Genomic DNA, 22,695 nt, shown 5'->3' on the forward strand with positions numbered 1-22,695 from the left:
AGAGAGAGCGAGCACAGGCAGGCAGAATGTCAGGCAGAGGCAGAGGGAGAAGCAGGCTCCCCGCTGAGCAAGGAGCCTGATGTGGGACTCGATCCTAGGACTCTGGGATCATGACCTGAGCCGAAGGCAGCTGCCCAACCAACTGAACCACCCAGGCGCCCTTTATTTTTCAGAGTTTTAATATGATATGCCTAGGTATGGATTTATTTTCTTAAAGTCCTTTAGTTCATTCTGAGATAATAGCTGACAGGGTTTTGTATTTTTGCGTTGTTTTGTGGACACATCTTTCTGGCATAGTTTCTTTGTCTATAGGCATGTTACTCTCCTTTTGCTTTCCCATAAAAATAACCTTGTGGAGGATTTGACCTCATATTTTGTTGCTCCTTTTTATGTGGAATTGATCTTTCTGGCCTTTTTAGAATGAGGCAAGATCAGTTAACTTTCCTATTTCACAGAGCTCCCACTTCTGTCTCATTTGTAGTTATTTAAAGATATGGCAGCTTGCTCTATGGGATATCCTGGTTCTATTCCACTAAAACACTTGGTCTGATCCTCTCTTTCTTCATCTCTCATGCATCTCCTGCTCAATTTCTATTCTGCTGCCAGCAGGTTTTCCTCATTCTGAAGCTCTGGCCTAAAAGGGAGCCTGGCATGTTGGTTCTGAGACTAGGGGCAGGACTGCTCCAACTGTTTCAGTTCTGTCTATGTGAGCCTGGTAGTGGAGTGGAGAAAACTCCTCTCAGGTTCAGCTGCGAGTCTCAGATGGAGCCTTTACAATTTGCAGTGACCACTAATGGCTGTTTTGGGTTTTTTTTTTCCCCCATTCTCAGGTTCCTTAGATGCCAACCTCCTTGTTCCTTCTTTCTCCTGTAGAAATGTTAAGACCATGCAGGTCTTTTGATGGTTTGTCTTCATCTGCTTGCATTTTGATTTTATGGGGATAACTTGTCCCATGGTTTTGTTGTAATTGGTACGTGAATTTTTGATTTTGCTACATGGTTACTGTTCGTATTTTATGGGGATTTAGAGACTGGAAACCTCTGTTGTCCTCTCCACTGTCTTCCCCAAGTTCTTTTCCTCTTCACTTTTATTTAACTTATTATTTGACCCATATTTATCTAGAAATGTTTGTTTAAGTAATGCCCATTTATAGTCCCAGTACTTGGGAAATGCTGATTATATTAGAAATTCATTCAGGGGTGCCTGGGTGGCTCAGTGGGTTAAGCCTCTGCCCTTGGCTCGGGTCGTGATCTCAGGGTCCCCATATCAGGCTCTCCACTTGGCAGGGAGTCTGCTCTCCCCGCCCCCCGCCTACTTGTGATCTCTGTCTGTCAAATAAATAAATAAAATCTTAAAAGAAAAGAGTGGGGTTATGGACATTGGGGAGGGTATGTGCTTTGGTGAGTGCTGTGAAGTGTGTAAACCTGGCGATTCACAGACCTGTTCCCCTGGGATAAAAATACATGTTTATAAAAAGAAAAGAAAAGAAATGCATTCAACTCTAAGTAAGAGAGAGACTGATAGTGTCTTTAACAAATTGGGATTTGCTTTTTCTTGTAAGCAGTCTGGAGGTTGGTGTTCATTTAGCTGCTCAGGGAGCCCATCAGAGACTCAGGCTCTTAGTACCTTTTGAGTTCATCATTTTTAACGTATTGGCCCTTTTTCCTCAGAGATGATACTGCATTGTTGCAAAATGACTGTTCTGTTTTACACAGGAAGGAATAAGGAAGGGTAGCGTCAGATCTCTCTTTTACTCAGGAAAATAAAACTTTCCTGGAAACCTTCAGTTGCGTTCTGTTTTTTTTTTTTTTTTAAAGATTTTATTTATGGGGCGCCTGGGTGGCTCAGTGGGTTAAGCCGCTGCCTTCGACTCGGGTCATGATCTCAGGGTCCTGGGATCGAGTCCCGCATCGGGCTCTCTGCTCAGCAAGGACCCTGCTTCCCTCTCTCTCTCTGCCTGCCTCTCCATCTACTTGTGATTTCTCCCTGTCAAATAAATACATAAAATCTTTAAAAAAAAAAAGATTTTATGTATTTATTTGATAGACAGAGATCACAAGTAGGCAGAGAGGCAGGCAGAGAGAGAGGAAGGGAAACAGGCTCCCTGCTCAGCAGGGAGGCTCAATTGAGCCCCCTGACACAGGGCTCAGTTCCAGGACCCTGGGATCATGTGAGCCGAAGGCAGAGGCTTTAACCCACTGAGTCCCCCAGGTACTCCTCTGCTTCTGCCTCATTGTCTGAGCTATGTTACTGACTGCCTTTTGCTATAGAGGAGGCTGATAAAGAAACCTTTCCAGCTTCTGCACCAGATGACCGCGAGGAGGCAGCGGCTTGACAGTGGGTGTTGTGTTAGCCAGTGACCGATATCTGTTATACTGCTTTAAAATCATCCTGTTAGGGTGCCTGAGTGGCTCAGTGGGTTAAAGCCTCTGCTCAGGTCTTGATCCCAGGGTACTGGGATCAGGTCCCGAATCGGGTTCTCTGCTCAGCAGGGAGCCTGATTCTCTCTCTCTCTCTGCCTGCCTCTCTGCCTACTTGTAATCTCTCTGTCAAATAAAAAAATAAAATCATGAGTGGTAGCAGGGCCTGGAGGGATGATACTGGACTAGAATTTGGGAGACCTGAGTTTGGGGCCTAGTCCAGGGCCTAGCTAATTATTTGACCTGGGGAAAAGTTATGGCTCTGGGCCTTAGTTTCTCAGATTGTAGAATGAGAGAGTAAGAATACTGCTTGTTCTCTAACATCTACCAGAATTAGAATTCTGATACTGTGTTGACTTAGAAATTTAGGGTGGGATGTTTTTGTTTTTTTCTTTAAGTTATAATCTCTTGTTATTTTTTTATTATTATTATTATTATTTTCATTTTGTAATCTCTTTTTAAATCAAGTGAGTTGTTTGTTACTTTGGGGAAGATTGGGCATATTGATGTTTGCTTTTTTGTTTGTTTTCGTCTTTCTTTATGTTTTTCCTCACTTTTAAGAATATTAGAGGAGAATTAATTCATACCAGAAAATGCAGAATAATGCCCTTATGTTCTTGGAGATTGTTTTAACTTTTATTAACTGGCATTGTTTTGTCATTAATAAACTGAACCAAAATGACCAAAAATAATGCAGTATATATCCATATATAAGGTAGTCTTAAATGTGAGGTAGTCACTTACTTTCCTGAAGAGAAGATCTGAACAGTTTTTTTTTTAAGATTTTATTTATTTATTTGATAGAGAGAGAAAGATCAGAAGTAGGCAGAGAGGCAGGCAGAGAGAGGGGAAGGGAAGCAGGCTTCCCGCTGAGCAGAGAGCCCACTGAGGGGCTCGATCCCAGGACCCTGGGATCATGACCTGAGCAGATGGCAGAAGCTTTAACCCACTGAGCCACCCAGGCGCCCCCTGAACAGTTTTTTTGACTAATTTGAGAAGTAGGTAGAACAGTCATGTCCTTCTATGGTATTTAATTCATCAAGCTTTCTTCCTAAGATTTCTTAGCTAATGGCCTTGCTTCCTACTTTCTTGATAGAAACAACAGAAGAGGGGCACCTGGGTGGCTCAGTGGGTTAAGGCTCTGCCTTCGGCTCAGGTCATGATCCCAGGGTCCTGGGATTGAGCTCTGCATCGGGCTCCATACTTAGCAGGGAGTCTGCTTCTCCCTCTCCCTCTGCCACTGCTCATGTGCTTTCTGTCTCACTCACTCCTTCTCTCAAATAAATAAATAAATAAAATCTTTAAAGAAAGAAAGAAAGACACAGAGGAGACCAGCACAAGTTCCCTCCACCATATCTACCCACCGCCAACATCTTTCACTGTGCAAGCTGCTTTCCCTACCGTTAGGTAGGTGAATTGTCCTTGCTCTCATCTGTGGCAAAATCCTTGGCTTTTGCACCGTTTTCTTTGTGCCTTCTCAAGGCCATTACCCAAGCAGTTTTTTTCTCTTCTGCATCAGTTTTTTGCCATTTACTAGGTCATTTGCACCAGCATATACCCTTATTTCTCTCAACCTGAAAAAAAAATCTCTTTGACCATACATCCTCCTGCAGCTAGCACCGCCGTCTCTTTGCTCCCCTTTTACCTCAACTCCCCTGGCTTTACTCTGTCTCCAACACAGAGTATGGATTTGTAGTCTCTCTCAAATCCATCCCACTAGGCTTTAGACTGGCCCTCCACCAGAACTGTTTTCGATAAGGTCACTACATCATCTTTGCACTGCTTCCGTGGAACCTCACAACCGTGACCGTCTCATCAGCTCTCAGGATGATTCCCAAATATATACACCCCACCCAGACCTCTCCCCTTGTCCAGACTGCTACATATGTAACAATCTATTGTGTCTAATAGATTTCACAATTTAGTATGTTCAATCCAAAATCTAGATCATCCCCACAAACATCTCTCCCAAGTTTTCTCCTTCTGTTAATGGAAACTCCCATCTTTCCAGGAATTTAGGTCAGAAGCCTGGAAATCACCTCTGACCTCTCTTACTCTCTCACACCCCAGTCTGCAATGCCAGTGCCGTAATTGTGGTGACTCGGTTTTCAAAATGTGTTCAAACTCCACCTCTGTTCAGAACCTCCAGTTATCATTGTGTCTCCCCTGAATGACCCCGGTGACTGCACTGGTCTCCTGCTTCCAGCCCTGTTCCAGTCAGTCTCTTCACGACAGGTATTCTGAATAGATCAAGTCCTGTCTCTCCTGTGCTCATGTGGCAGGTGGCTTCCCTACAGGCTGAGAGAGCGTAAAACTGTAGTCCTTACTTGGTGCATAACGCCAATCACCTTTTTGTTTCACCCATCTGTGGATTTTTTTTTTTAATTTCTGCTGTCCTGTTTTAAATTTCCTGCATCTCATTTTGTTCTCTGAATATTTTTAAAAACATAGCACCCTGAAGGTTCTTAATTTTTTTAGGTTAATGTAGCAATTTGTTTTTAAGATTTTTGCTTATATTGTCTGTTTCTCCTGAGCCCCTTTTTCTCTGTTCTTTTGGTCACTGTCTCATATGGGAGCTTTTCCCTAAATGTCAAAAGACCCTTTTGTTGTCTGTTCATATTTAAGAGGTAAGCACTAAAATATTAATTTTGGAGGCTTTTCTGTGTATGCACAGGGACTTGTAAATTGAAGGCTTCGCTTTAGGTTTTTGAGGCAGAGACAAGACAGTTTCACTGGGGAGCCTCCAGCTGTCAATATCTAAAAGCCTTTTCCCTGGGAGCACCTGGGGGGCTCAATCGGTTAAGTGTCTGCCTTTGGCTCAGTTCATGATCCCAGGGTCCGGGGATCAAGCCCCAAAGTGGGCTCCCTGCTCTGCAGTGAGCCTTTTCTGTCTCCCTCCACTGCTCCCCCTGCTGTGTGCATTCGCTCTCTCTCTCTCGCTCAAATAAATAAATGAAATCTTAAAAAATAATAATAATAAAAGCCTTTCCCTTAAATTGATCAATTTTCCCCAGAGGAGAGGAATCCTCCAAATTCCTTTTGGGTTGAGTGGCTTGGAGGTGGGTCTTGGTGGTTATAAGTTTGGCTCTAGGCAGAGGAGAGGGAATGGGGGTCTCACTGTTGTGTATGTGGACTCCGTTGAAGACCCTCTCCAGAGCTCTGCCTGGTATTCTGCAGTCCAGTGGCCCTCTTTTCAGCCTTTCCAGAGAGAAACCTGAGTCTCTGCTTGGGTAAAGAACAGGACCTGGGGCCTAACTGATTATGCCTGCCAACCATCCTATGTTTCCATCTCCAGCCAGGCTCCCCTGTTCCTGATGCCTCATGTTCCCTGCTTTTCTGTCTGTGCCACCAGCTGGGTGTGCCTCGATTCCTCTGCTTTCTCCGATCTGTTGATTCAGTTGCCCCTTGCCTGCCTGCTCTCTAGCATCTAAAATTTGTTGACATCTCTTGTCTATCATCGTTGCTCCTATTCTCTGTCATCATGGGCTTACCCCTCAAAATATATGGGCTGTTATTTTATAAGGTTTGGGGAAGGAGGGAGGTAGGTGGACAGTAGTAGTTGATAGAAGGAAGTACATATTCAAATGCAAGTGGTTCGTTTCCATTAAAATTTTTCTAAATCAGGGATGCCTGGGTGGCTCAGTTGGTTAAGCTGCTGCCTTCGGCTCCAGTCATGATCCCAGCATCCTGGGATCGAGTCCCACATCGGGCTCCTTGCTTCGCGGGGAGCCTGCTTCTCTCTCTGCCTACCAATCTGTCTGCCTGTGCTCGTGTGCTCTCTCTCTCTCTAACATATAAAATCTTTAAAAAAAATTTTTTTTTTATCTAAATCATGAACAGAGTTGTTGTTTTAAAAATTTTCAAATATAGACATGTGTAATAGGAAACAGCAGTCTCCTGTAATCGATCTCTCCCTGAGAGATAAACACTGGTAATAGTTTGGTATACTGGAAACCTTTTCAGGCTTTTAATATGTATAATATAATCATTTATATATGTATACACAATGCATGCATGTACACATAGATGTTTTTATGTATGTATGCAAATATGTGTGCATACATTATATTTTATGTAGATATATGTAAATTTAGTATGTATTAATTCCAACATATGGGTACTGGAAGTAAAAAAATTAATTTTTATAAAAATGGTGTCATACATACTTTATGAGCTAGCTTTATCTTTTCACCTAACACCTTTCCTGGAACATCTCTCCATTTCAGTTGTACTTAGCTCTACTTCATTAAAAAATGACTAGAATGGCATTGATTGAATTTAACCTACCCCCCTTTGAGGGGCATTTCTTATAATTTTTTTTTTTAGTTTTTATCACGAACAATAGTGAAGTGAATTTCCTTGTTTTTGCTAGCTAGAAGAAGCCATGAGTGGCGAGGAAGAAGGACACGTTAGTTAAAGGACACAGTTCTGCAGAACTGTGAATAGAAATTCAAAGTGACCAACAGGCACAGAGTTCTTGAGTTTTCAGTCACCTCATAGTGCCTGTTAGCATCAACGCAGTGTGCCATTGCTCTTACTTTCTTTCTAATCAACTTTTGCCCCTTTATTTCCTCTGCCTCTCTTTGGCTGTTTTTATAACTCCTCTGGCTAACTTTCAGTTAAACTAATATGTTCTGTTCCTGTAAGTACTAGGGATACCATTAGGCATTTGCTTATAATTTTTAATCTCCTGTATATGTAAATGGGAAGTGTAGCTACAGCTTTTTACTAATAAAAAATATTTTTTAGTCTGATGAAGGAAAACAAAAACTGGAGAATAATTCTTAACTTGGAAACTCAGAAAGTCAGATTTTTATTTTACTTTAACCTCTCTAATTGGTAAGATCTGGAGTATAACATTTTTTAGTTTTCTTTCTGATTTAAATAGTTCAAAGATTTTGGTCTAAAAAATGTGTTTTTATTCTATTCTGGTGTTGTCAAATAATGAGCCACACTTTTCTATGCTAAAGGCAATATGAAACTAATTTGGAAATAAATATCATAATCATGGATCTCTGATTTTCGTTTATTGCTGAAGGTTTTACTATGAGCAAAGAATACTTCGGAAGGCCTTTGAAGAATGGAAAGAAGAGTGGTGGGTTTTCCAGCGAGAGTGGAAACTCTGTGTTCGAGCAGACTGTCACTACAGGTCAGGTTTCATGTTATATGAAATTTTATTGATACACATTATTAAGTAGCTAATTGTTAGCATGTTTCTGGTCAAAAGGTGAGAGGTTTTTGATGTTTGTTTTCCAAAGATTCACTTATTTATTTGAGAGAGTGAGAAAAAGTGTGAGCAGAGAGAGAGGGGGAGAGAATCTCAGGCAGATTCCCCATTGAGCAGGAAGCCTGACATAGGACCCGATCCCATGACCTGAGTCAAAGTCAAGAGTCGGACACTCAGCCGATTTCCCCAAGAGGAAAAAAATTTTTGCCCCCAGTATTATAACATATAATTGACATATTATCACTGTATGAGTTTTAGATGTATAGTGTAAAGGTTTCACTTATGCAATGATTACCAGAGTAAGTTTAATTAACATCCATCATCTCATACACAATAAAAAGAAATGGGAAAAAAAGAAAAGAGCTGGGTGGCTCATTCTGTTAGGCATCTGACTTTAGCTCAGGTCATGATCTCAGGGTCATGGGATCCCACTTGCACTGGGCTCCCTGTTCAGCAGGGAGTCTGTTTGTCCTTCTCCTTCTGCCCCTGCCCCCATTCGTTTTTTCTCTCTCTCTCTCTGTCTCTCAAATAAATAAATACAGGGTTTTTTTTTTTTTTGGTTTTGTTTTTTTAAAGATTTTATTTATTTATTTGACAGAGAGAAATCACAAGTAGATGGAGAGGCAGGCAGAGAGAGAGAGAGAGGGAAGCAGGCTCTCCGCTGAGCAGAGAGCCCGACGCGGGACTCGATCCCAGGACTCTGAGATCATGACCTGAGCCGAAGGCAGTGGCTTAACCCACTGAGCCACCCAGGCGCCCCGAAATACAGGTTTTTTTATAAAACTTTTTTAGTTATAGGGGCGCCTGGGTGGCCCAGTGGGTTAAGCCGCTGCCTTCGGCTCGGGTCATGATCTCAGGGTCCTGGGATCGAGCCCCACATCGGGCTCTCTGCTCTGCGGGGTGCCTGCTTCCTCCTCTCTGCCTGCCTCTCTGCCTACTTGTGATCTCTGTCTGTCAAATAAATAAATAAAACTTAAAAAAAAAAACTTTTTTAGTTATAATAGAAAGTCTTAGGGTTTATTATTTATTTTAAAAATATTATTTATTTATTTATTGGAGAGAGAGAGAGGGAGAGAGAATGAGAGTGAGCACAAGCAGGTAGAAGAGCAGAGGGAGAGAGAGAAGCAGTCTCCCTGCCGAGCAGAGAGCCGAACGTGGGGCGTGAGCCCAACGCAGGGCCCAATCCCAGGACCCTGGGACCATGACCCGAGCCAAACGCAGACACCCAACCAACTGAGCCACCCAGGCATCCCAGGAGTTAGTCTCTTAACAACTTTCATATATCTTATACAGCAGTGGTAACTATAGGCATCATGTTGTACATTTCATCTCCAGTACTTCTCTATTTTATAATAAGAAGTTTATGCCTTTGACCACTTTCCTCCAGTTCCCTCTCCCTCCCCAGCCTGTGGTACTACAAATATGATCTTTTTCTATAAGTTTTTTGTGTTTGCTTTTAGACTCCACATGTAAGTGAGATCATAGAGTATTTGTCTTTATCTGACTTAGTCATTCAGTATCATGCCTTCAGGGTTCATCCATGTTGTCAAAAATGGCAGGATTTCTTTGCTTTTTATTTCATTGTATGTACATATATATATATATACCACAACTGCATCCATTCACCCATCCGTGGACACTTAGGTACTTATGTTGTTTCCATGTCTTGGCTGTAAATAATGCTGCTATGAACATGGGAGTACAAATACCTTTTCAAGTTAGTGTCTTCATTTATATCAAATATATTCCCAGAAGTGAAATTGCCAGATCATATGGTAGTTCTGCTTTTAAATCAATACTTCTTTTTTTAATTTTTGATTGACATATAATGTATTATTAGCCACAGGGGTACAGGTCTGTGAATCGCTAGGTTTACAGACTTGGTAGTTATACTTTTAATTTTTGTGGATCTTCCATACTGTTTTCCATAGTAGCTACAGCAATTTACAGTCCCACCAACAGTGCACAAGGCTCCCTTTTCTCTGCATTCATGCCAGCATTTGTTATCTCTTGTCTTTTTGATGATGTGACAGCTGTGAGGTGTGAGGTGATGGTTCGTTCTAACAAGTACGAGGTGATAGCTCCTTGTGGTTTTGATTTGTATTTCCCCTATGAAGGGTGATTTTGAGCATCTTTTCATGAACCTGTTGGCCTTTCACATATCCTGTTTGGAAAAATGTCTATATTGAGCTTCTTTGCCTATTTTTTTAAAAGACTTTATTTATTTATTTGACAGACAGAGATCACAAGTAGGCAGAGAGGCAGGCAGAGAGAGAGGGAATCAGGCTCTCTGCTGAGCAGAGAGCCGATGCAGGACCTGATCCCAGGACCCTGGGATCATGACCTGAGCCAAAGGCAGAGGCTTTAACCCAATGAGCCACCCAGGTGCCCCTCTTTGCCTATTTTTTAATTGGAGTATTTGGGGGGTTTTTTGCTCTCAAGTTGTAGGAGTTCTTTATATATTTTGGATATTAATCCTTTATCAAATCTTATGGTTTGCAAATATTTTTTCCCCATTCCATAGGTTATCTTATTCACTTTGTTAATTTGTTTTGCTGTGCAGAAGTTTTTTTGGTTTGGTGGAATCCCATTTGTTTATGTTTGATTTCATTGTTTGTGCTTTGGGTGTGCATATAAAAAAAAATCATTGCTAAGACCCATGTGAAGGAGCTCTTTTTTCCTGTATTTTCTTTTAGGGATTTCATGGTTTCAGGTTATATTTAAGTCTTTAATCCCCTGTGAGTTAATTTTTATGAGTGGTTTAAGATGGGGTCTAGTATCATTCTTTTATATGTGCATATTGAATTTTCACAGCACCATTTTTCGAGAAGATTATCATTTTTCCATTGAGTAGTCTTTGCTCCTTTGTCAAATATTAGTTGACCATTTATACTTGGGTTTATTTCTGGGCTTTTGATTCTGTTCCATTGGTTTGTTTTTATGCCAGTACCATACTGCTTTGATTTTGTAGCTTTATAGTACAGCTTTAAATCAGGAATTGTGATGCTTCCTGCTTTGTTCTTCTTTCTCAGAATTGCTTTGGATATTTTGGGTCTTTTGTGGGTCCATGGAAATTTTTGGATTGTTCTACTTTTGTAGAAAATGCTACTGGAATTTGATAGGATTTACATTGAATCTATAGATGGATTTTGGTAGTATCATTTTAATAATTTTAATAATAACAATTATGTAATTAAATTACATAATCTAATAACATTTTAATAATATTAGTTCTTCCTATCCATAAGTATGGGATACCTTTCCATTTATTTGTGTCTTTGATTTCTTTCGTCAGTGTTGTATAGTTTTCAGAATAGAGATCTTTCACCTCCTTGGTTAAATTTATTACAGAGTATTTTATTGTTTTTGATGTTATTATAAATGGAATTGATTTGTCAGATAGTTCACTGTTCGTGTATGGAAATGATACTGATTTCTGTGTGTTAATACTTTATCCTGCCAAGTTTACTGAATTTTTTACTAAATAGTTTTAGGTCTGAGTCTTTAGGGTTTTCTGTATATAAAATCATGTCATCTACAAATAGAGATAATTTCACTTCCTCCTTTCCAATTCTGATGCCTTTTATTTGTTTTTCTTTCCTGATCACTTTGACTGAAACTTCAAATACTATGTTGAATAGGAGTGGTGAGAGAGGACACTTTTGTCTTGTTCCTCATCTTAGAAGAAAAACTCTCATCCTTTCTCCTTTGAGTATGATGTTAGCTGTGGGCTTGTCATATATGGCCTTTATTATATTGAGATATGTCTGGTCTATCCATAATTTGTTAAATATCTTTATCATTAATGGTTATTGAGTTTGGTCAAATGCTTTTTCTGTGTCTGTTGAGGTTACCCTATGATTCTTTTTTTTTCATTCTGTTAATGTGATGGATCGCATTGGTTGGAGAAACATTTTGAATCCTATTTCTGTTTTTCTTCAAACTCTTTTTAGAATAAGATCAAAGTCCTAAATTAAACCCAAGCACATGTGCATGTGGGCACACACACACAGAAATACCTCTTTAAGTAGCCATTATATGTTGCTCTTGTTAATGATTTGAATAGGGTTTTCTCTCTGACTCTCACGTATAATTTCTAATTCTGAGAGTGTTCCCATGTTTTTAAAATAATAAGTTGTTTTAAATTTTATTGATTATAGGAGAAAATATGTGTCCGGTATGGGACATTAAGAAAGTAGTAGAAAGAAAAAACTAAATCTTGACATTGGTACTCCCAGGGATAAGTAGAGGAAAAAGTAAAAATTAGAATTATGTCAAATACACATTTTATACCTTTTTTATGCAGTAAAAATTAATGTATCTTACACATTGCATCTTTTAAAAATAGTACTTACTCTCATAATCACTTCTTTATTTAGGTTCTTTGGGTCAGGGTTTCTGATTTGTGAATATTTCAGATAAAATAAAGACAATGTTGAATCATTCTAATAAGCTTATAGAGTACGAAATCAAGTCTTACGGGGCAACTGCCTTTGGCTTAAGTCATGATCCCAGAGTCCTGGGATTGAGGCCTGGATCAGGCTTCCTGCTCAGTGGGAAGCCTGCTTCTCCCTCTCCCACTCCCCTTGCATGAGTTCGCTCTCTTGCTGTGCTGGTCTCAAATAAATAAGTAAAATCTTAAGAAAAAAGAAATCAAGTCTTAGGAAATGGGATAGAAAATACGGAGGGACTGACAGTCTTAATGTGTATAGTGTATGTATTGAGAAGGAAAAGACAAAGGACGAGTGTCATTGACCATGTTTAGTGCAGAAGAGAGGTAATGTTTTATATTAATAATGTGGATGATTACGGTGATAAAGGTATGACTGTCACTCCAAATGTCACAGCTTTGTGATGCTGAAGATGAAGTTATTCTCATATAACTCAAAGACTATTTTTTTTTCTTAGTGATTTTTTTTAAAGATTTTATTTATTTATTTGACAGAGAGAGATCACAAGTAGATGGAGAGGCAGACAGAGAGAGAGAGATAGAGAGAGAGGGAAGTAGGCTCCCTGCTGAGCAGAGACCCCCCCCCCCCCCCATGCAGGACTCAATCCCAGGACTCTGAGATCATGACCTGAGCTGAAGGCAGCAGCTTAACCCACTGAGCCACCCAAGCGCCCCTCTTAGTGATACTTTAAGTAAGGTAAGGAGAATGTGAAGTTATTCACATATAATTCAAAGTCTGTTTTTCCTTACTGATACTATAAGGTGAGGAGAACGACTCTCCACCAAGGAGAATAAGTTTCACTGTGACTATGGGAAATAAAATTTTAGCTTAAGATACAGATATGTGGGATGCCTGGGTGGCTCAGTGGGTTAAGCCTCTGCCTTCAGCTCGGGTCATGATCTCAGGGTTCTAGAATCGAGCCCTGCATAGGGCTCTCTGCTTCTTGGGGAGCCTGCTTCCCCCACCCCCCGCCTTCCTCTTTGCCTACTTGTGATCTCTGTCAAATAAATAAAATCTTCTAAAAAAGTTAAAAAGATATAGATACGGCTTTTTTGTATTAGAAGTATCCGTGTTACTTTCTGAGTACAGAATGGACTGGGATTATTGAATTAGGAGTTTTGTTTGTTTGTTTGTTTGTTTTAAAGATCGTATTTATTTATTTATTTGTCAGAGAGAGAGAGAGCATAAGCAGGCTAGAGGCAGAGAGAGAAGCAGGGTTCCCCACTGAGCAAGGAGCCCAATGTGGGATTTGATCCCAGAACCCTGGGATCATGACCTGAGCTGAAGGTAGCAGCTTAACCAACTAAGCCACCCAGGCGTCCCAAGAGTTTTTTTGGTTTAAAGAAATGCCACTTGGGGCACCTGAGTAGCTCAGTGTGTGGAGGATGCGACTCTTGATCTCAGGGTTGTGAGTTCATGCCCCATATTGGGTATAGAGATTATAAATAAATAAACAAATAAATAAATAAACATTTTAAAAAATGTTTTACTTTTTTTTCCCCCTCCTCAGATATTACTTGTACAACCTGATGTTCCAGACCTGGAGGACCTACGTGCATCAGCAGCATGAGATGAGGATCAAGTACATTAGAGCTAAGAATCATGGTGAGAAAAGGAAGTACATGTTTAAAGAAAAATGCCTTCATTTATATGATTTTCTTATATGAAGACTTAAGTTTTTGAGAGCAGTTTTACTTAGTTCATAGCACAAAATTAAGGGGCAGATAGAGTGATTACCCATATACCTCTTCCGCCAAACATTCCTAGTCTCTCCCACTATCAACATCACTCACCAAGTGGTACGTTTGTTACAGTGAACCCACATCAACACATCACAATTACTCAAAGTCCATAGTTTATACTAGGGCTCACTCTTAGTGTTGCCCCCCCCTTTTTTAAAAAAAAGATTTTATTTATTTATTTGACAGAGAGATCACAGGTAGGCAGAGAGGCAGGCAGAGAGAGAGGAGGCGGCAGGCTCCCTGCCGAGCAGAGAGCCCGATGCGGGGCTCGATTCCAGGACCCAGGGGTCATGACCTGAGCTGAAGGCAGAGGCTTAACCCACTGAGCCACCCAGGCACCCCAGTGTTGTCCCTTTTATACACATGTATTGATCATTATGGTATCATGCAGAGTATTTTCAGTGCTCTAAAAATCTTCTGTGCTCTACCTGGTTAGCTCATCTCCTCCCCTTGGCAACTTTTTTTTTTAAAGATTTATTTATTTGGGCGCCTGGGTGGCTCAGTGGGTTAAGCCTCTGCCTTCAGCTCAGGTCATGATCTCAGGGTCGTGGGAACGAGGCCCACATCGGGCTCTCTGCTCAGCGGGGAGCCTGCTTTCTCCTCTATGCCTGCCTCTGCCTCTCTGCATACTTGTGATCTCTCTCTCTCTGTTTCAAATAAATAAAAATAAAATCTCAAAAAGAAAAAAAAGATTGATTTATTTGAGAGAGAGAACATGAATGGGAGGGGCAGAAGAAGAGGGAGAGAGAATCTCAAGCAGACTCCATGCAAAGCATGGAGCCCAATGTGGGGCTCGATCCCACAACCCCGAGATCATGGCCTGAGCCAAAACCTAGAGTTGGATGATCATCCGACATACCATCTAGGTGTCCATCCAAGCACCCATCTTCCCTGTGCCCAGTAACTTTTTACTGTCTTCATAGTTTTGCCTTTTCTGGAATGTCATATGATTGAAATCATATAGTATATAGCCCTTTCAGATTGGCTTCTTTTGCTTAGTAATTGCACTTAAGGTTCCTCCTTATCTTTTATGGTTTGATAGTTCATTTCTTTTTAGTGCTGAATAATATTCCCTTGTCTGGATGTACCACAAATTCTTTATCCATTTCTGAGAAGGACATCGTGGTTGCTTCTAAATTTTTGCCGTTACAAATAAAACTTTCCATGTGCAGGTTTTTGTATGGACATAAGTTTTCATCTCCTTTGGATAAATACCAAGGATTGCAATTGCTGGATCATATGATAAGAGTATGTTTAGTATTGTAAGAAACTGCCGAACTGTCTACCAGTGTGCACTCAGCACAGAGTCTTTGGCACCTACATCTCATTTAAGCATGATTTCTGTGAAGTGGCTCTTCTTGCCCTCCCACAGCACCTGGGGTGGTCGTCTGTCTAGCTATCATGTGTCAAGTTGTAGTGCTCACTTCTAGTCTTGTTTGTCCAGGTTGCCCTTTAGTGATCTTGTGGCCAATTTAGCTCTGGTCAGTATCTGGTTCCTCTGTGAGTTGAGTCCAGAGACCCATATTGGGAGTCTAAGAGAAAAAGACACTGAGTTTCAGAATGATGGTTCCGCCTGCATTAGCAGTTGTCTCATACCCATTTCACGTGAATGCTTTGCAGCCACCTCAAACTCAGCAAGTTACAAATAAAACTTAACTGCCCCACATTTAGATCTGCTTTTTCTCCTACTTTTCCTAGCTAAGTGAGAAACCTTACTGAGGCATGGCCTATCCATTCCTCATGCCTCATGTCATTCATTTATCTGTGTTTATAATATGGCTCTCCGACGTGTCACTTGCATTCATCTTTTCTTCACTACTGTCCGATTCATCCTCTCCTTTCCCCCAAAGTTTTATAAGTTCCTCTTCCTTCATCTCTCTGCATTTATTTTCTTCCCCTTCTCATTGTCCACATGGCTATAATAGTGGTAAGATATAGGTAAGATCATGTCACTCCTGGGCATATAAGTTCGTTTGGCTCCTCTTTGCTAATAAAGTCAGCACTCCTTGGTATAGCATACAAGGTATTCACCTTTTCTCTTCTATACCTTCCATACACCATATGCCCTTGCCACACTGTATACGTACTTTGATACCTTTCTGTGTTTGCCCCTGCAGTTCTTCCAGCGGGCCCATTTCAAGTATCATCTTCCCCATGTAGTGTTCCCTTCTCTCCCATGGATTCTTCCTTCCCTTGTCTATTTTCCCAAAATGTGAGAAGCTGTTCCTGAGGTAGGTGCATTGTTTCAGTATTTAGCTGGTAAGTTGCTTATGTTGTGTTGTGTCCTTCTGAATTTATTCAAAGTAAGAATCACTCTTTTTGGTATGCAGTTCTTTGAGTTTTGAGGAATGCATAGCTGTGTAGCCACCGCCACAATCAAGTGACAGAAAATTCCATTACTCCTGACCTTGTGCTAACCTTCTGTGACACCTTCCCTCCTCACTTGATTCCTGGCAACCACTGATCAGTTATCACCATCGACTTTCCTTTTCTAGAAGGCCCTATAAAGGGAAGCATTTAGTAGGTAGTATTTTGACGCTGCTTTCTTTCAACTTAGCATAATGCATTGGATATTCATCTGAGTTGTTGCATGTTTCAGTAGTTAGTTCCTTTATATTGCTGAGTAGTATTCTGTATACTGCATAGTAGGTGTGTATGACAGTTTGTTTATCCATTCCCTGATTGAAGGACATCTGAGTTGTTTCCATTTTAGACAACTATGAATTATAAATCATAAATATTTGTGTATAGTTTCATATGTGAATACTTTTCTTGGGTAGATTATCTAGGCATAATTATCTAGTGTGATTAGTGTAAGATTGCTGGGATCTTACAGTAGGTGTATATTTAACTTTATAAGAAGCTGCCAAACTGTTTTCCAAATGGTACCGATTGTACCATTTTGCATTCCTACCAGCAATTTATGAGAGTTCTACTTATTTTGCATCTTACCAGCACTTGGTATTAACATTTTTTTAAAAAGATTTTATTTATTTATTTGACAGAGATCACAAGTAGGCAGAGAGGCAGGCAGAGAGAGAGGAGAAAGCAGGCTCCTTGTTGAGCAGAGAACTCCATGCGGGGCTTGATCCCAGGACCCTGAGACCATGACCTGAGCCGAAGGCAGAGGCTTAACCCACTGAGCCACCCAGGCGTCCCTGGTATTAACATTTAAAATAAAATTTTAACTATACAGATAGGTGTGTGGAAATATTTCATTTAGGCTGTAATTTGTGTTTAACGATTAATGATGTTGAGTATCTTTTCCTATGCTTACTTGCTTTTTATATCTCTTTTTGGTGAAGAGTCTATTCAAGATCTTTTGTCCTTTTAAATTGGTTTCTTGTCCCTTTAAATTGGTTCCTTTTTAAATTATTTTCTTGTTGAATTTTGTTAAAAACATGTTCTGATTACTACAAGTCTTTTGTGAAAAGCACGATTGGCAAATACTTTCTTCCAGAATGTGGCTTGTTTTTTCATTCTCTCTCTCTCTTTGTCTTTTCATTCTCTTAACAGTGTCTTTGCAGATCAAAAATTTTTAATTTGAATAAAACCCAATTTTTTTAATAGATTATTTTTGATACTATAGGAACTCCACCTGCTTCAAAATCACAAAGATTTTTTCCAATGTTTTCCAACCTTGCTAAGTTCATTAGTTATAGAAGCTTTTTTGTAGAGTCCATGGGATTTTTTAAAAAAGATTTTATTTATTTATTTGACAAAGAGAGGTCACAAGTAGGCAGAGAGGCAGGCAGAGAGAGAAAGGGAGGGAAGCAGGCTCCCTGCTGAGCAGAGAGCCCCATGTGGGACTCAGTCCCAGGACCCTGAGATCGTGACCTGAGCCCCAGGCAGGGGCTTAACCCACTGAATGACCCAGGCACCTGTCCATGGGATTTTTTAAAAAAGATTTTATTTATTTATTTGAGGAGAGTGAGCACAAGAAAGCACAGGCTGGGAGAAGGGCAGAGGGAGACTCCCTGTAGGACCTTGGGATCATGACCTGAGCCAAAGGTAGACACTTAACTCACGCTGTGGGATTTTCTGTGCAGATAGTTAAGTGATATATGAACAGAGATCGTTTTTTCCTTCCTTTGCAGATTATTTTTATTACATTGGCTAGAGCTTCTAATAGAGTAGGAGTAGTCAGAATGGACATCCTTGCCTTGTTCCTGATCTTAAAGGAAAAGCATTCAGTGTTTAATCATTAAATATGTTGTTAGCTGTATGTTTTATATAGATGTCCTTTGTCAGGTTATGTTCTATGCCTGGTTTTCTGAGTATTTTTATCAGTAAGAGGCATTAAATTTTGTCAAATGATTTTTTCCAGTATCTATTGAGATGATCCACTGCTCTTCCTTTTTAGTCCATTAATACGGTGAAACAGAGCAATTTTCAGATTTTGAACCAGCCTTATATTCCTCAGATTAATGCCATTCTTCATATATTGCTAGGTTCAATTTGCTAACTTTTTGTTTAGGATTTTTACATCTGTGTTCTTGAGGATATTGGCCTGTACTTTTCTCTTGTTATAATGTCTTTGTCTGATTTTGGTTTGGGGTAATACTGGCTTCATAGAATGAGTTAGGGAGTGTTTCATTGTATTCTATTTTCTAAAAAGGATTTGTAGAATTCATAGTATTTCTTTCTTAAATATTTGATAAAATTCTCTAGTGAATTCATCTGGGTCTGGAGTTTTCTTTTGTTGAAGAAGTTTGAACTTTGAATTCAAGTTTTTGAGTAGATGTAAGACTGTTTAGGTTACCTGTTCTTTCTTGAATGAGTTTTGGTAATTTGTTTTTCAAGGGATTGGTCCATTCTATTTTATTTTATTTCATTTTTTAAAAAGATTTTTATTTATTTATTTGACAGACAGAAATCACAAGTAGGCAGAAAGGCAGACAGAGAGTGGGGGGAAGCAGGCTCCCTGCTGAGCAGAGAGCCCAATGCAGTGCTTGATCCCAGGACCCTGAGATCATGACCTAAGCTGAAGGCAGAGGCTTAACCCACTGAGCCACCCAAGCACCCCGGAATTGGTCCATTTTAAATATGTTGTTGGATTTATGGTATAGAGTCATTTGAAGTATTTATTCCATTATTATAATATTGATGTTTGCAGGATTTGTAGTGATAGCTCCTCTCATTCATAATATTGACCATTTATGTCTTTAGCCTTCAGTTTTTATAAGTGTGGCTAGAACTTTATCAGTTTTATCTACCTTGTCAAATAACCAGTTTCTATATTCGTTTTCTGTTGATCTTCTGTTTTTAAGTTCCTTGATTTTTGTTCCTGTTTTTATATTCTCTCACTTCTGCAAGGTTTGGTTTTAATTTGCTCTTTTCTTTTCTAGTTTCTTAAGATGCAAGCTGAGATTGATTTGAGGCCTTTCCTTTGTTCTAACACAAACATTTACTGTAATTAAGTTACCTTTAAGCACAGCTTTAACTGCACCCCTCTGATTTTAATATTTACAATTCTGCTTCATTCAGTGAGAAAAGTTTTCTTTCCTTTTTTTTTTTTAAGATTTTATTTATTTATTGCCCAGAGAGAGAAAGAGGGAGAGAGCAAGAGAGCACACAAGTAGGGGGAGTGGCAGGTAGAGGGAGAATCAGACTCCCTGCTGAGCAGGGAGTTTTCTAATTTCCATTCCTTTTTTACCCACAGATTATCTAGAAGTGTGTTTAGTCCTATATTGGGGACTTTGTAATATCTATCTATGTTTATAGTAATAGTTCAAAATATTTTTATTAATTTTCTAGTTTACCCCAATAGGAATGAGAGAACAGACTTAGTACGATTTCAGTTCTATTAAATTTGTTAAGGTTTTTTAAATTTATTTCAGGAATAGGCATTTTGCTATCTTATATTACTATTTGCAGTTATAATAAATAAAGCTATATTATGGAGTAGAAAGAAAAATCATTTGAATTCTTCAGGTAAAAGGAGTTCTTTCTGGGGGTGCCTGGGTGGTGCAGTCTGTTAAGTGTCCAACTCTTCGTTGTGGCTCAGGTTGTGATCTCAGGGTCATGAGAGGGTTGAGTCTGCTTAAGACTGTCCACCCCGCCCCCCCCCCCAATGCTTGTGTGTGTGTGCATGCGTGGGCACTCTCTCTCTCTCTCTCTCTCTCAAATAAATATTTTTTAAAAAGAAGAGTTCTTTCTGATGTATGACAATTGTTTCACGCCATGCCCACTGACCTCAGGGAGCGTCAGTTCATTCTTGCACTGTTTTTTTCAATTTAAATTTTTTAAATTCAGTTAATTAATACAGTGTATTAATTAGTTTCAGAGGTAGAGTTCAGTGATTCATCAGCTGTATATAACACCTATTGCTCATTATATCACATGCCCTCCTTAATGCCCATCACCCACTTACCCCATCACCCCACTCATCTCCCCTCCAGCAACCCTCAGTTTGTTTTCTATGGTTAAGAGTCTCTTCCAGTTTGTCTCCCTCTCTGATTTCGTCTTGTTTTACGCCCCCCTTCTTCTGTGCTCCTCTGTTTTGTTTCTTAAATTCTCCATATGAGTGAAATTATATCATAATTGTCTTTCTCTATTAACTCATTTCCTTAGCACAATACCCTCTGGTTCCATCTACATCATTGCAAATGGCAAGATTTCATTTTTTGATGGCTGAATAATATTCCATTGTGTATATATATACATCACATTTTCTTGTTTTTTTTTTTTTTTAAGATTTTATTTATTTATTTGGCAGAGATCACAAGCAGGCAGAGAGGCAGGCAGAGAGAGAGAGAGAGGAGGAAGCAGGCTCCCTGCAGAGCAGAGAGCCTGACACGGGGCTCGATCCGAGGAACCTGGGATCATGACCCAAGCCAAAGGCAGAGGCTTTAACCCACTGAGCCACCCAGTCGCCCCTATATATACCACATTTTCTTTAGCCATTCATCTGTCAATGGACATCTGGACTCTTTCCAGCTATTATGGACACTGCTGCTTTAACACTGAGGTGCAGGTGCTCCTTTGGATCACTACATTTGTATCTTTGGGATAAATACCTAGTAGTGCAGTTGTTGGGTCATAGGGTAGCTCTATTTTTAACTTTTTAAGGAACCTCCATACTGGTTTCCAGAGTGGCTGCAATAGCTTGCATTCCTACCAGCAGTATAAGAGGTTTCTCCTTCCTCTACATCCTGGCCAACACTTGTTGTTTCCTGACTTGTTAATTTTAGCCATTCTGACTGGTGTGAGGTGGTATCTCATTGTGGTTTTGATTTTTACTTATTCCCTAATGCTGAGTGATGTGGAGCATTTTTTCATGTGTCTGCTGGCCAGTTGTATGTCTTCTTTGGAGAAATGTCTGTTCTTATCTTTTGCCCATTTCTTTATTGGATTACTTGTTCTTTGGGTGTTCAGTTTGTTAAGTTCTTTATAGATTCTGGATACTAACCCTTTATCTGAAACATATGCAAATATCTTTTCCCATTCTGTAAGTTGTCTTTTGGTTTTGTTGACTATTTCCTGTGCTGTGCTAATGCTTTTTATCTTGATGAAGTCCTGATAGCCCATTTTTGCCTTTATTTCCCTTGTCTTTGGAGACATATCTAGCTAGAAGTTGCTGCGGCCGTGGTCAAAGAGATTGCTGCTTGTGTTCTCTTCCAGGATTTTGTTGGATTACTGACTCATGTTTAGGTTTTCCATCCATTTTGAGTATATTTTTGTGTATGATGTAAGAAAATGGTCCGGTTTCATTCTTCTACATGTGGCTGCCCATTTTTCCCAACACCATTTATTGAAAAGACTATCCAATGTCTTTCCTGCTTTGTTGAAGATTAGTTGATCATAGAGCTGAGGATCCATTTCTTATTTCTTTGTTTTGTTCCTTTGATCTATATGTATGTTTTTGTGCCAGCACAAAGCTAGATTACAGCTTTGTAATAGAGCTTGAAGTCTGGGATTGTGATGCTTCCAACATTGGTTTTCTTTTTCAACTTTCCTTTGGCTATTCAGGGTCTTTCTGGTTCCATACAAATTTTAGGATTATTTGTTCCAGCTCTGTGAAAAATGTTGATGGTATTTTGATAGGGATTGCATTGAATGTATATATTGCTCTGGGAAGCATAGACAGTTTAACAATATTTGTTCTTCTAATCCATGACCATGAAATGTTTTTCCATTTCTTTGTGTCTTCCTCAATTTCTTTCATGAGTGTTCTATAGTTTTCAGTCACTCTTGTACTGTTAGATAAAAAGTAGCAAGTACTTTCAGGCCTTAGGGAAGTGTGGTTCTCAGATTGTCCAGAATCAGGGCAGAGAACATTAATGCAGATTCTTGGGTACCACCCTCAGAAAAATAATAGCTTGTATTTATTGGAGACACTTTTTATCAATGACCTCATTTACTCTTGGCAAATACACCTTTAAGGAAGGTGCCATTTTGGAGATATGGAACTTCTGTGAGGTTACTGAGCTCAGTGACAAGTTCATATTAAAACCTGGTTTGTCTCACTCAGGAACCCAAATTCTAAACCACAACAGCATTGCCCAAGGGGCCTGAGGAAGCTACATGTTAAGTTCTCCATGTTTTGACTTGACTTGTCAATTGCTATGAAATATAAATATAGTTCTTATCCTGCTAATCACATTTTGGAGAATCTCCTGAAAATGGTTGACATAATTTTGCTTTCTCCTTTTTGTTGTAAAAAGAACAGAAATTTATTTCATTAGTGAAATCTTTGATAATGAAAATGGAATTTACTGTAAAGGGAGACCTATGGACCTTTGCAGTTCCCATATCTAGTAAAGTCTCTTTTCTCCAGGATCATTACTGGTCCCTATTATTCTGTTTTTCAAGCAGATATAGACGGTATCGCCTTCTTTTTTCTTGCTTACTCT

The 22,695-nt window shown here is 39.7% G+C and overlaps 1 protein-coding gene across 13 annotated transcripts in view; it reads left to right on the forward strand.

Moving 5' to 3' along the window:
* SFI1 (SFI1 centrin binding protein) overlaps positions 1-22,695 on the forward strand; it is a 101,857-nt gene that overhangs the window by 24,635 nt on the left and 54,527 nt on the right. For all 13 annotated transcript variants that reach the window (XM_059408870.1, XM_059408869.1, XM_059408872.1 and 10 more), the window contains 2 exons: positions 7,459-7,569; positions 13,609-13,703. In XM_059408870.1, the coding sequence (XP_059264853.1) occupies positions 7,459-7,569; positions 13,609-13,703 (206 nt within the window). The remainder of the gene's footprint in view (positions 1-7,458; positions 7,570-13,608; positions 13,704-22,695) is intronic.

This window comes from Mustela nigripes, chromosome 8 (genome assembly GCF_022355385.1).
Source record: "Mustela nigripes isolate SB6536 chromosome 8, MUSNIG.SB6536, whole genome shotgun sequence".
NCBI classification, from domain to species: Eukaryota; Metazoa; Chordata; class Mammalia; order Carnivora; family Mustelidae; genus Mustela; species Mustela nigripes.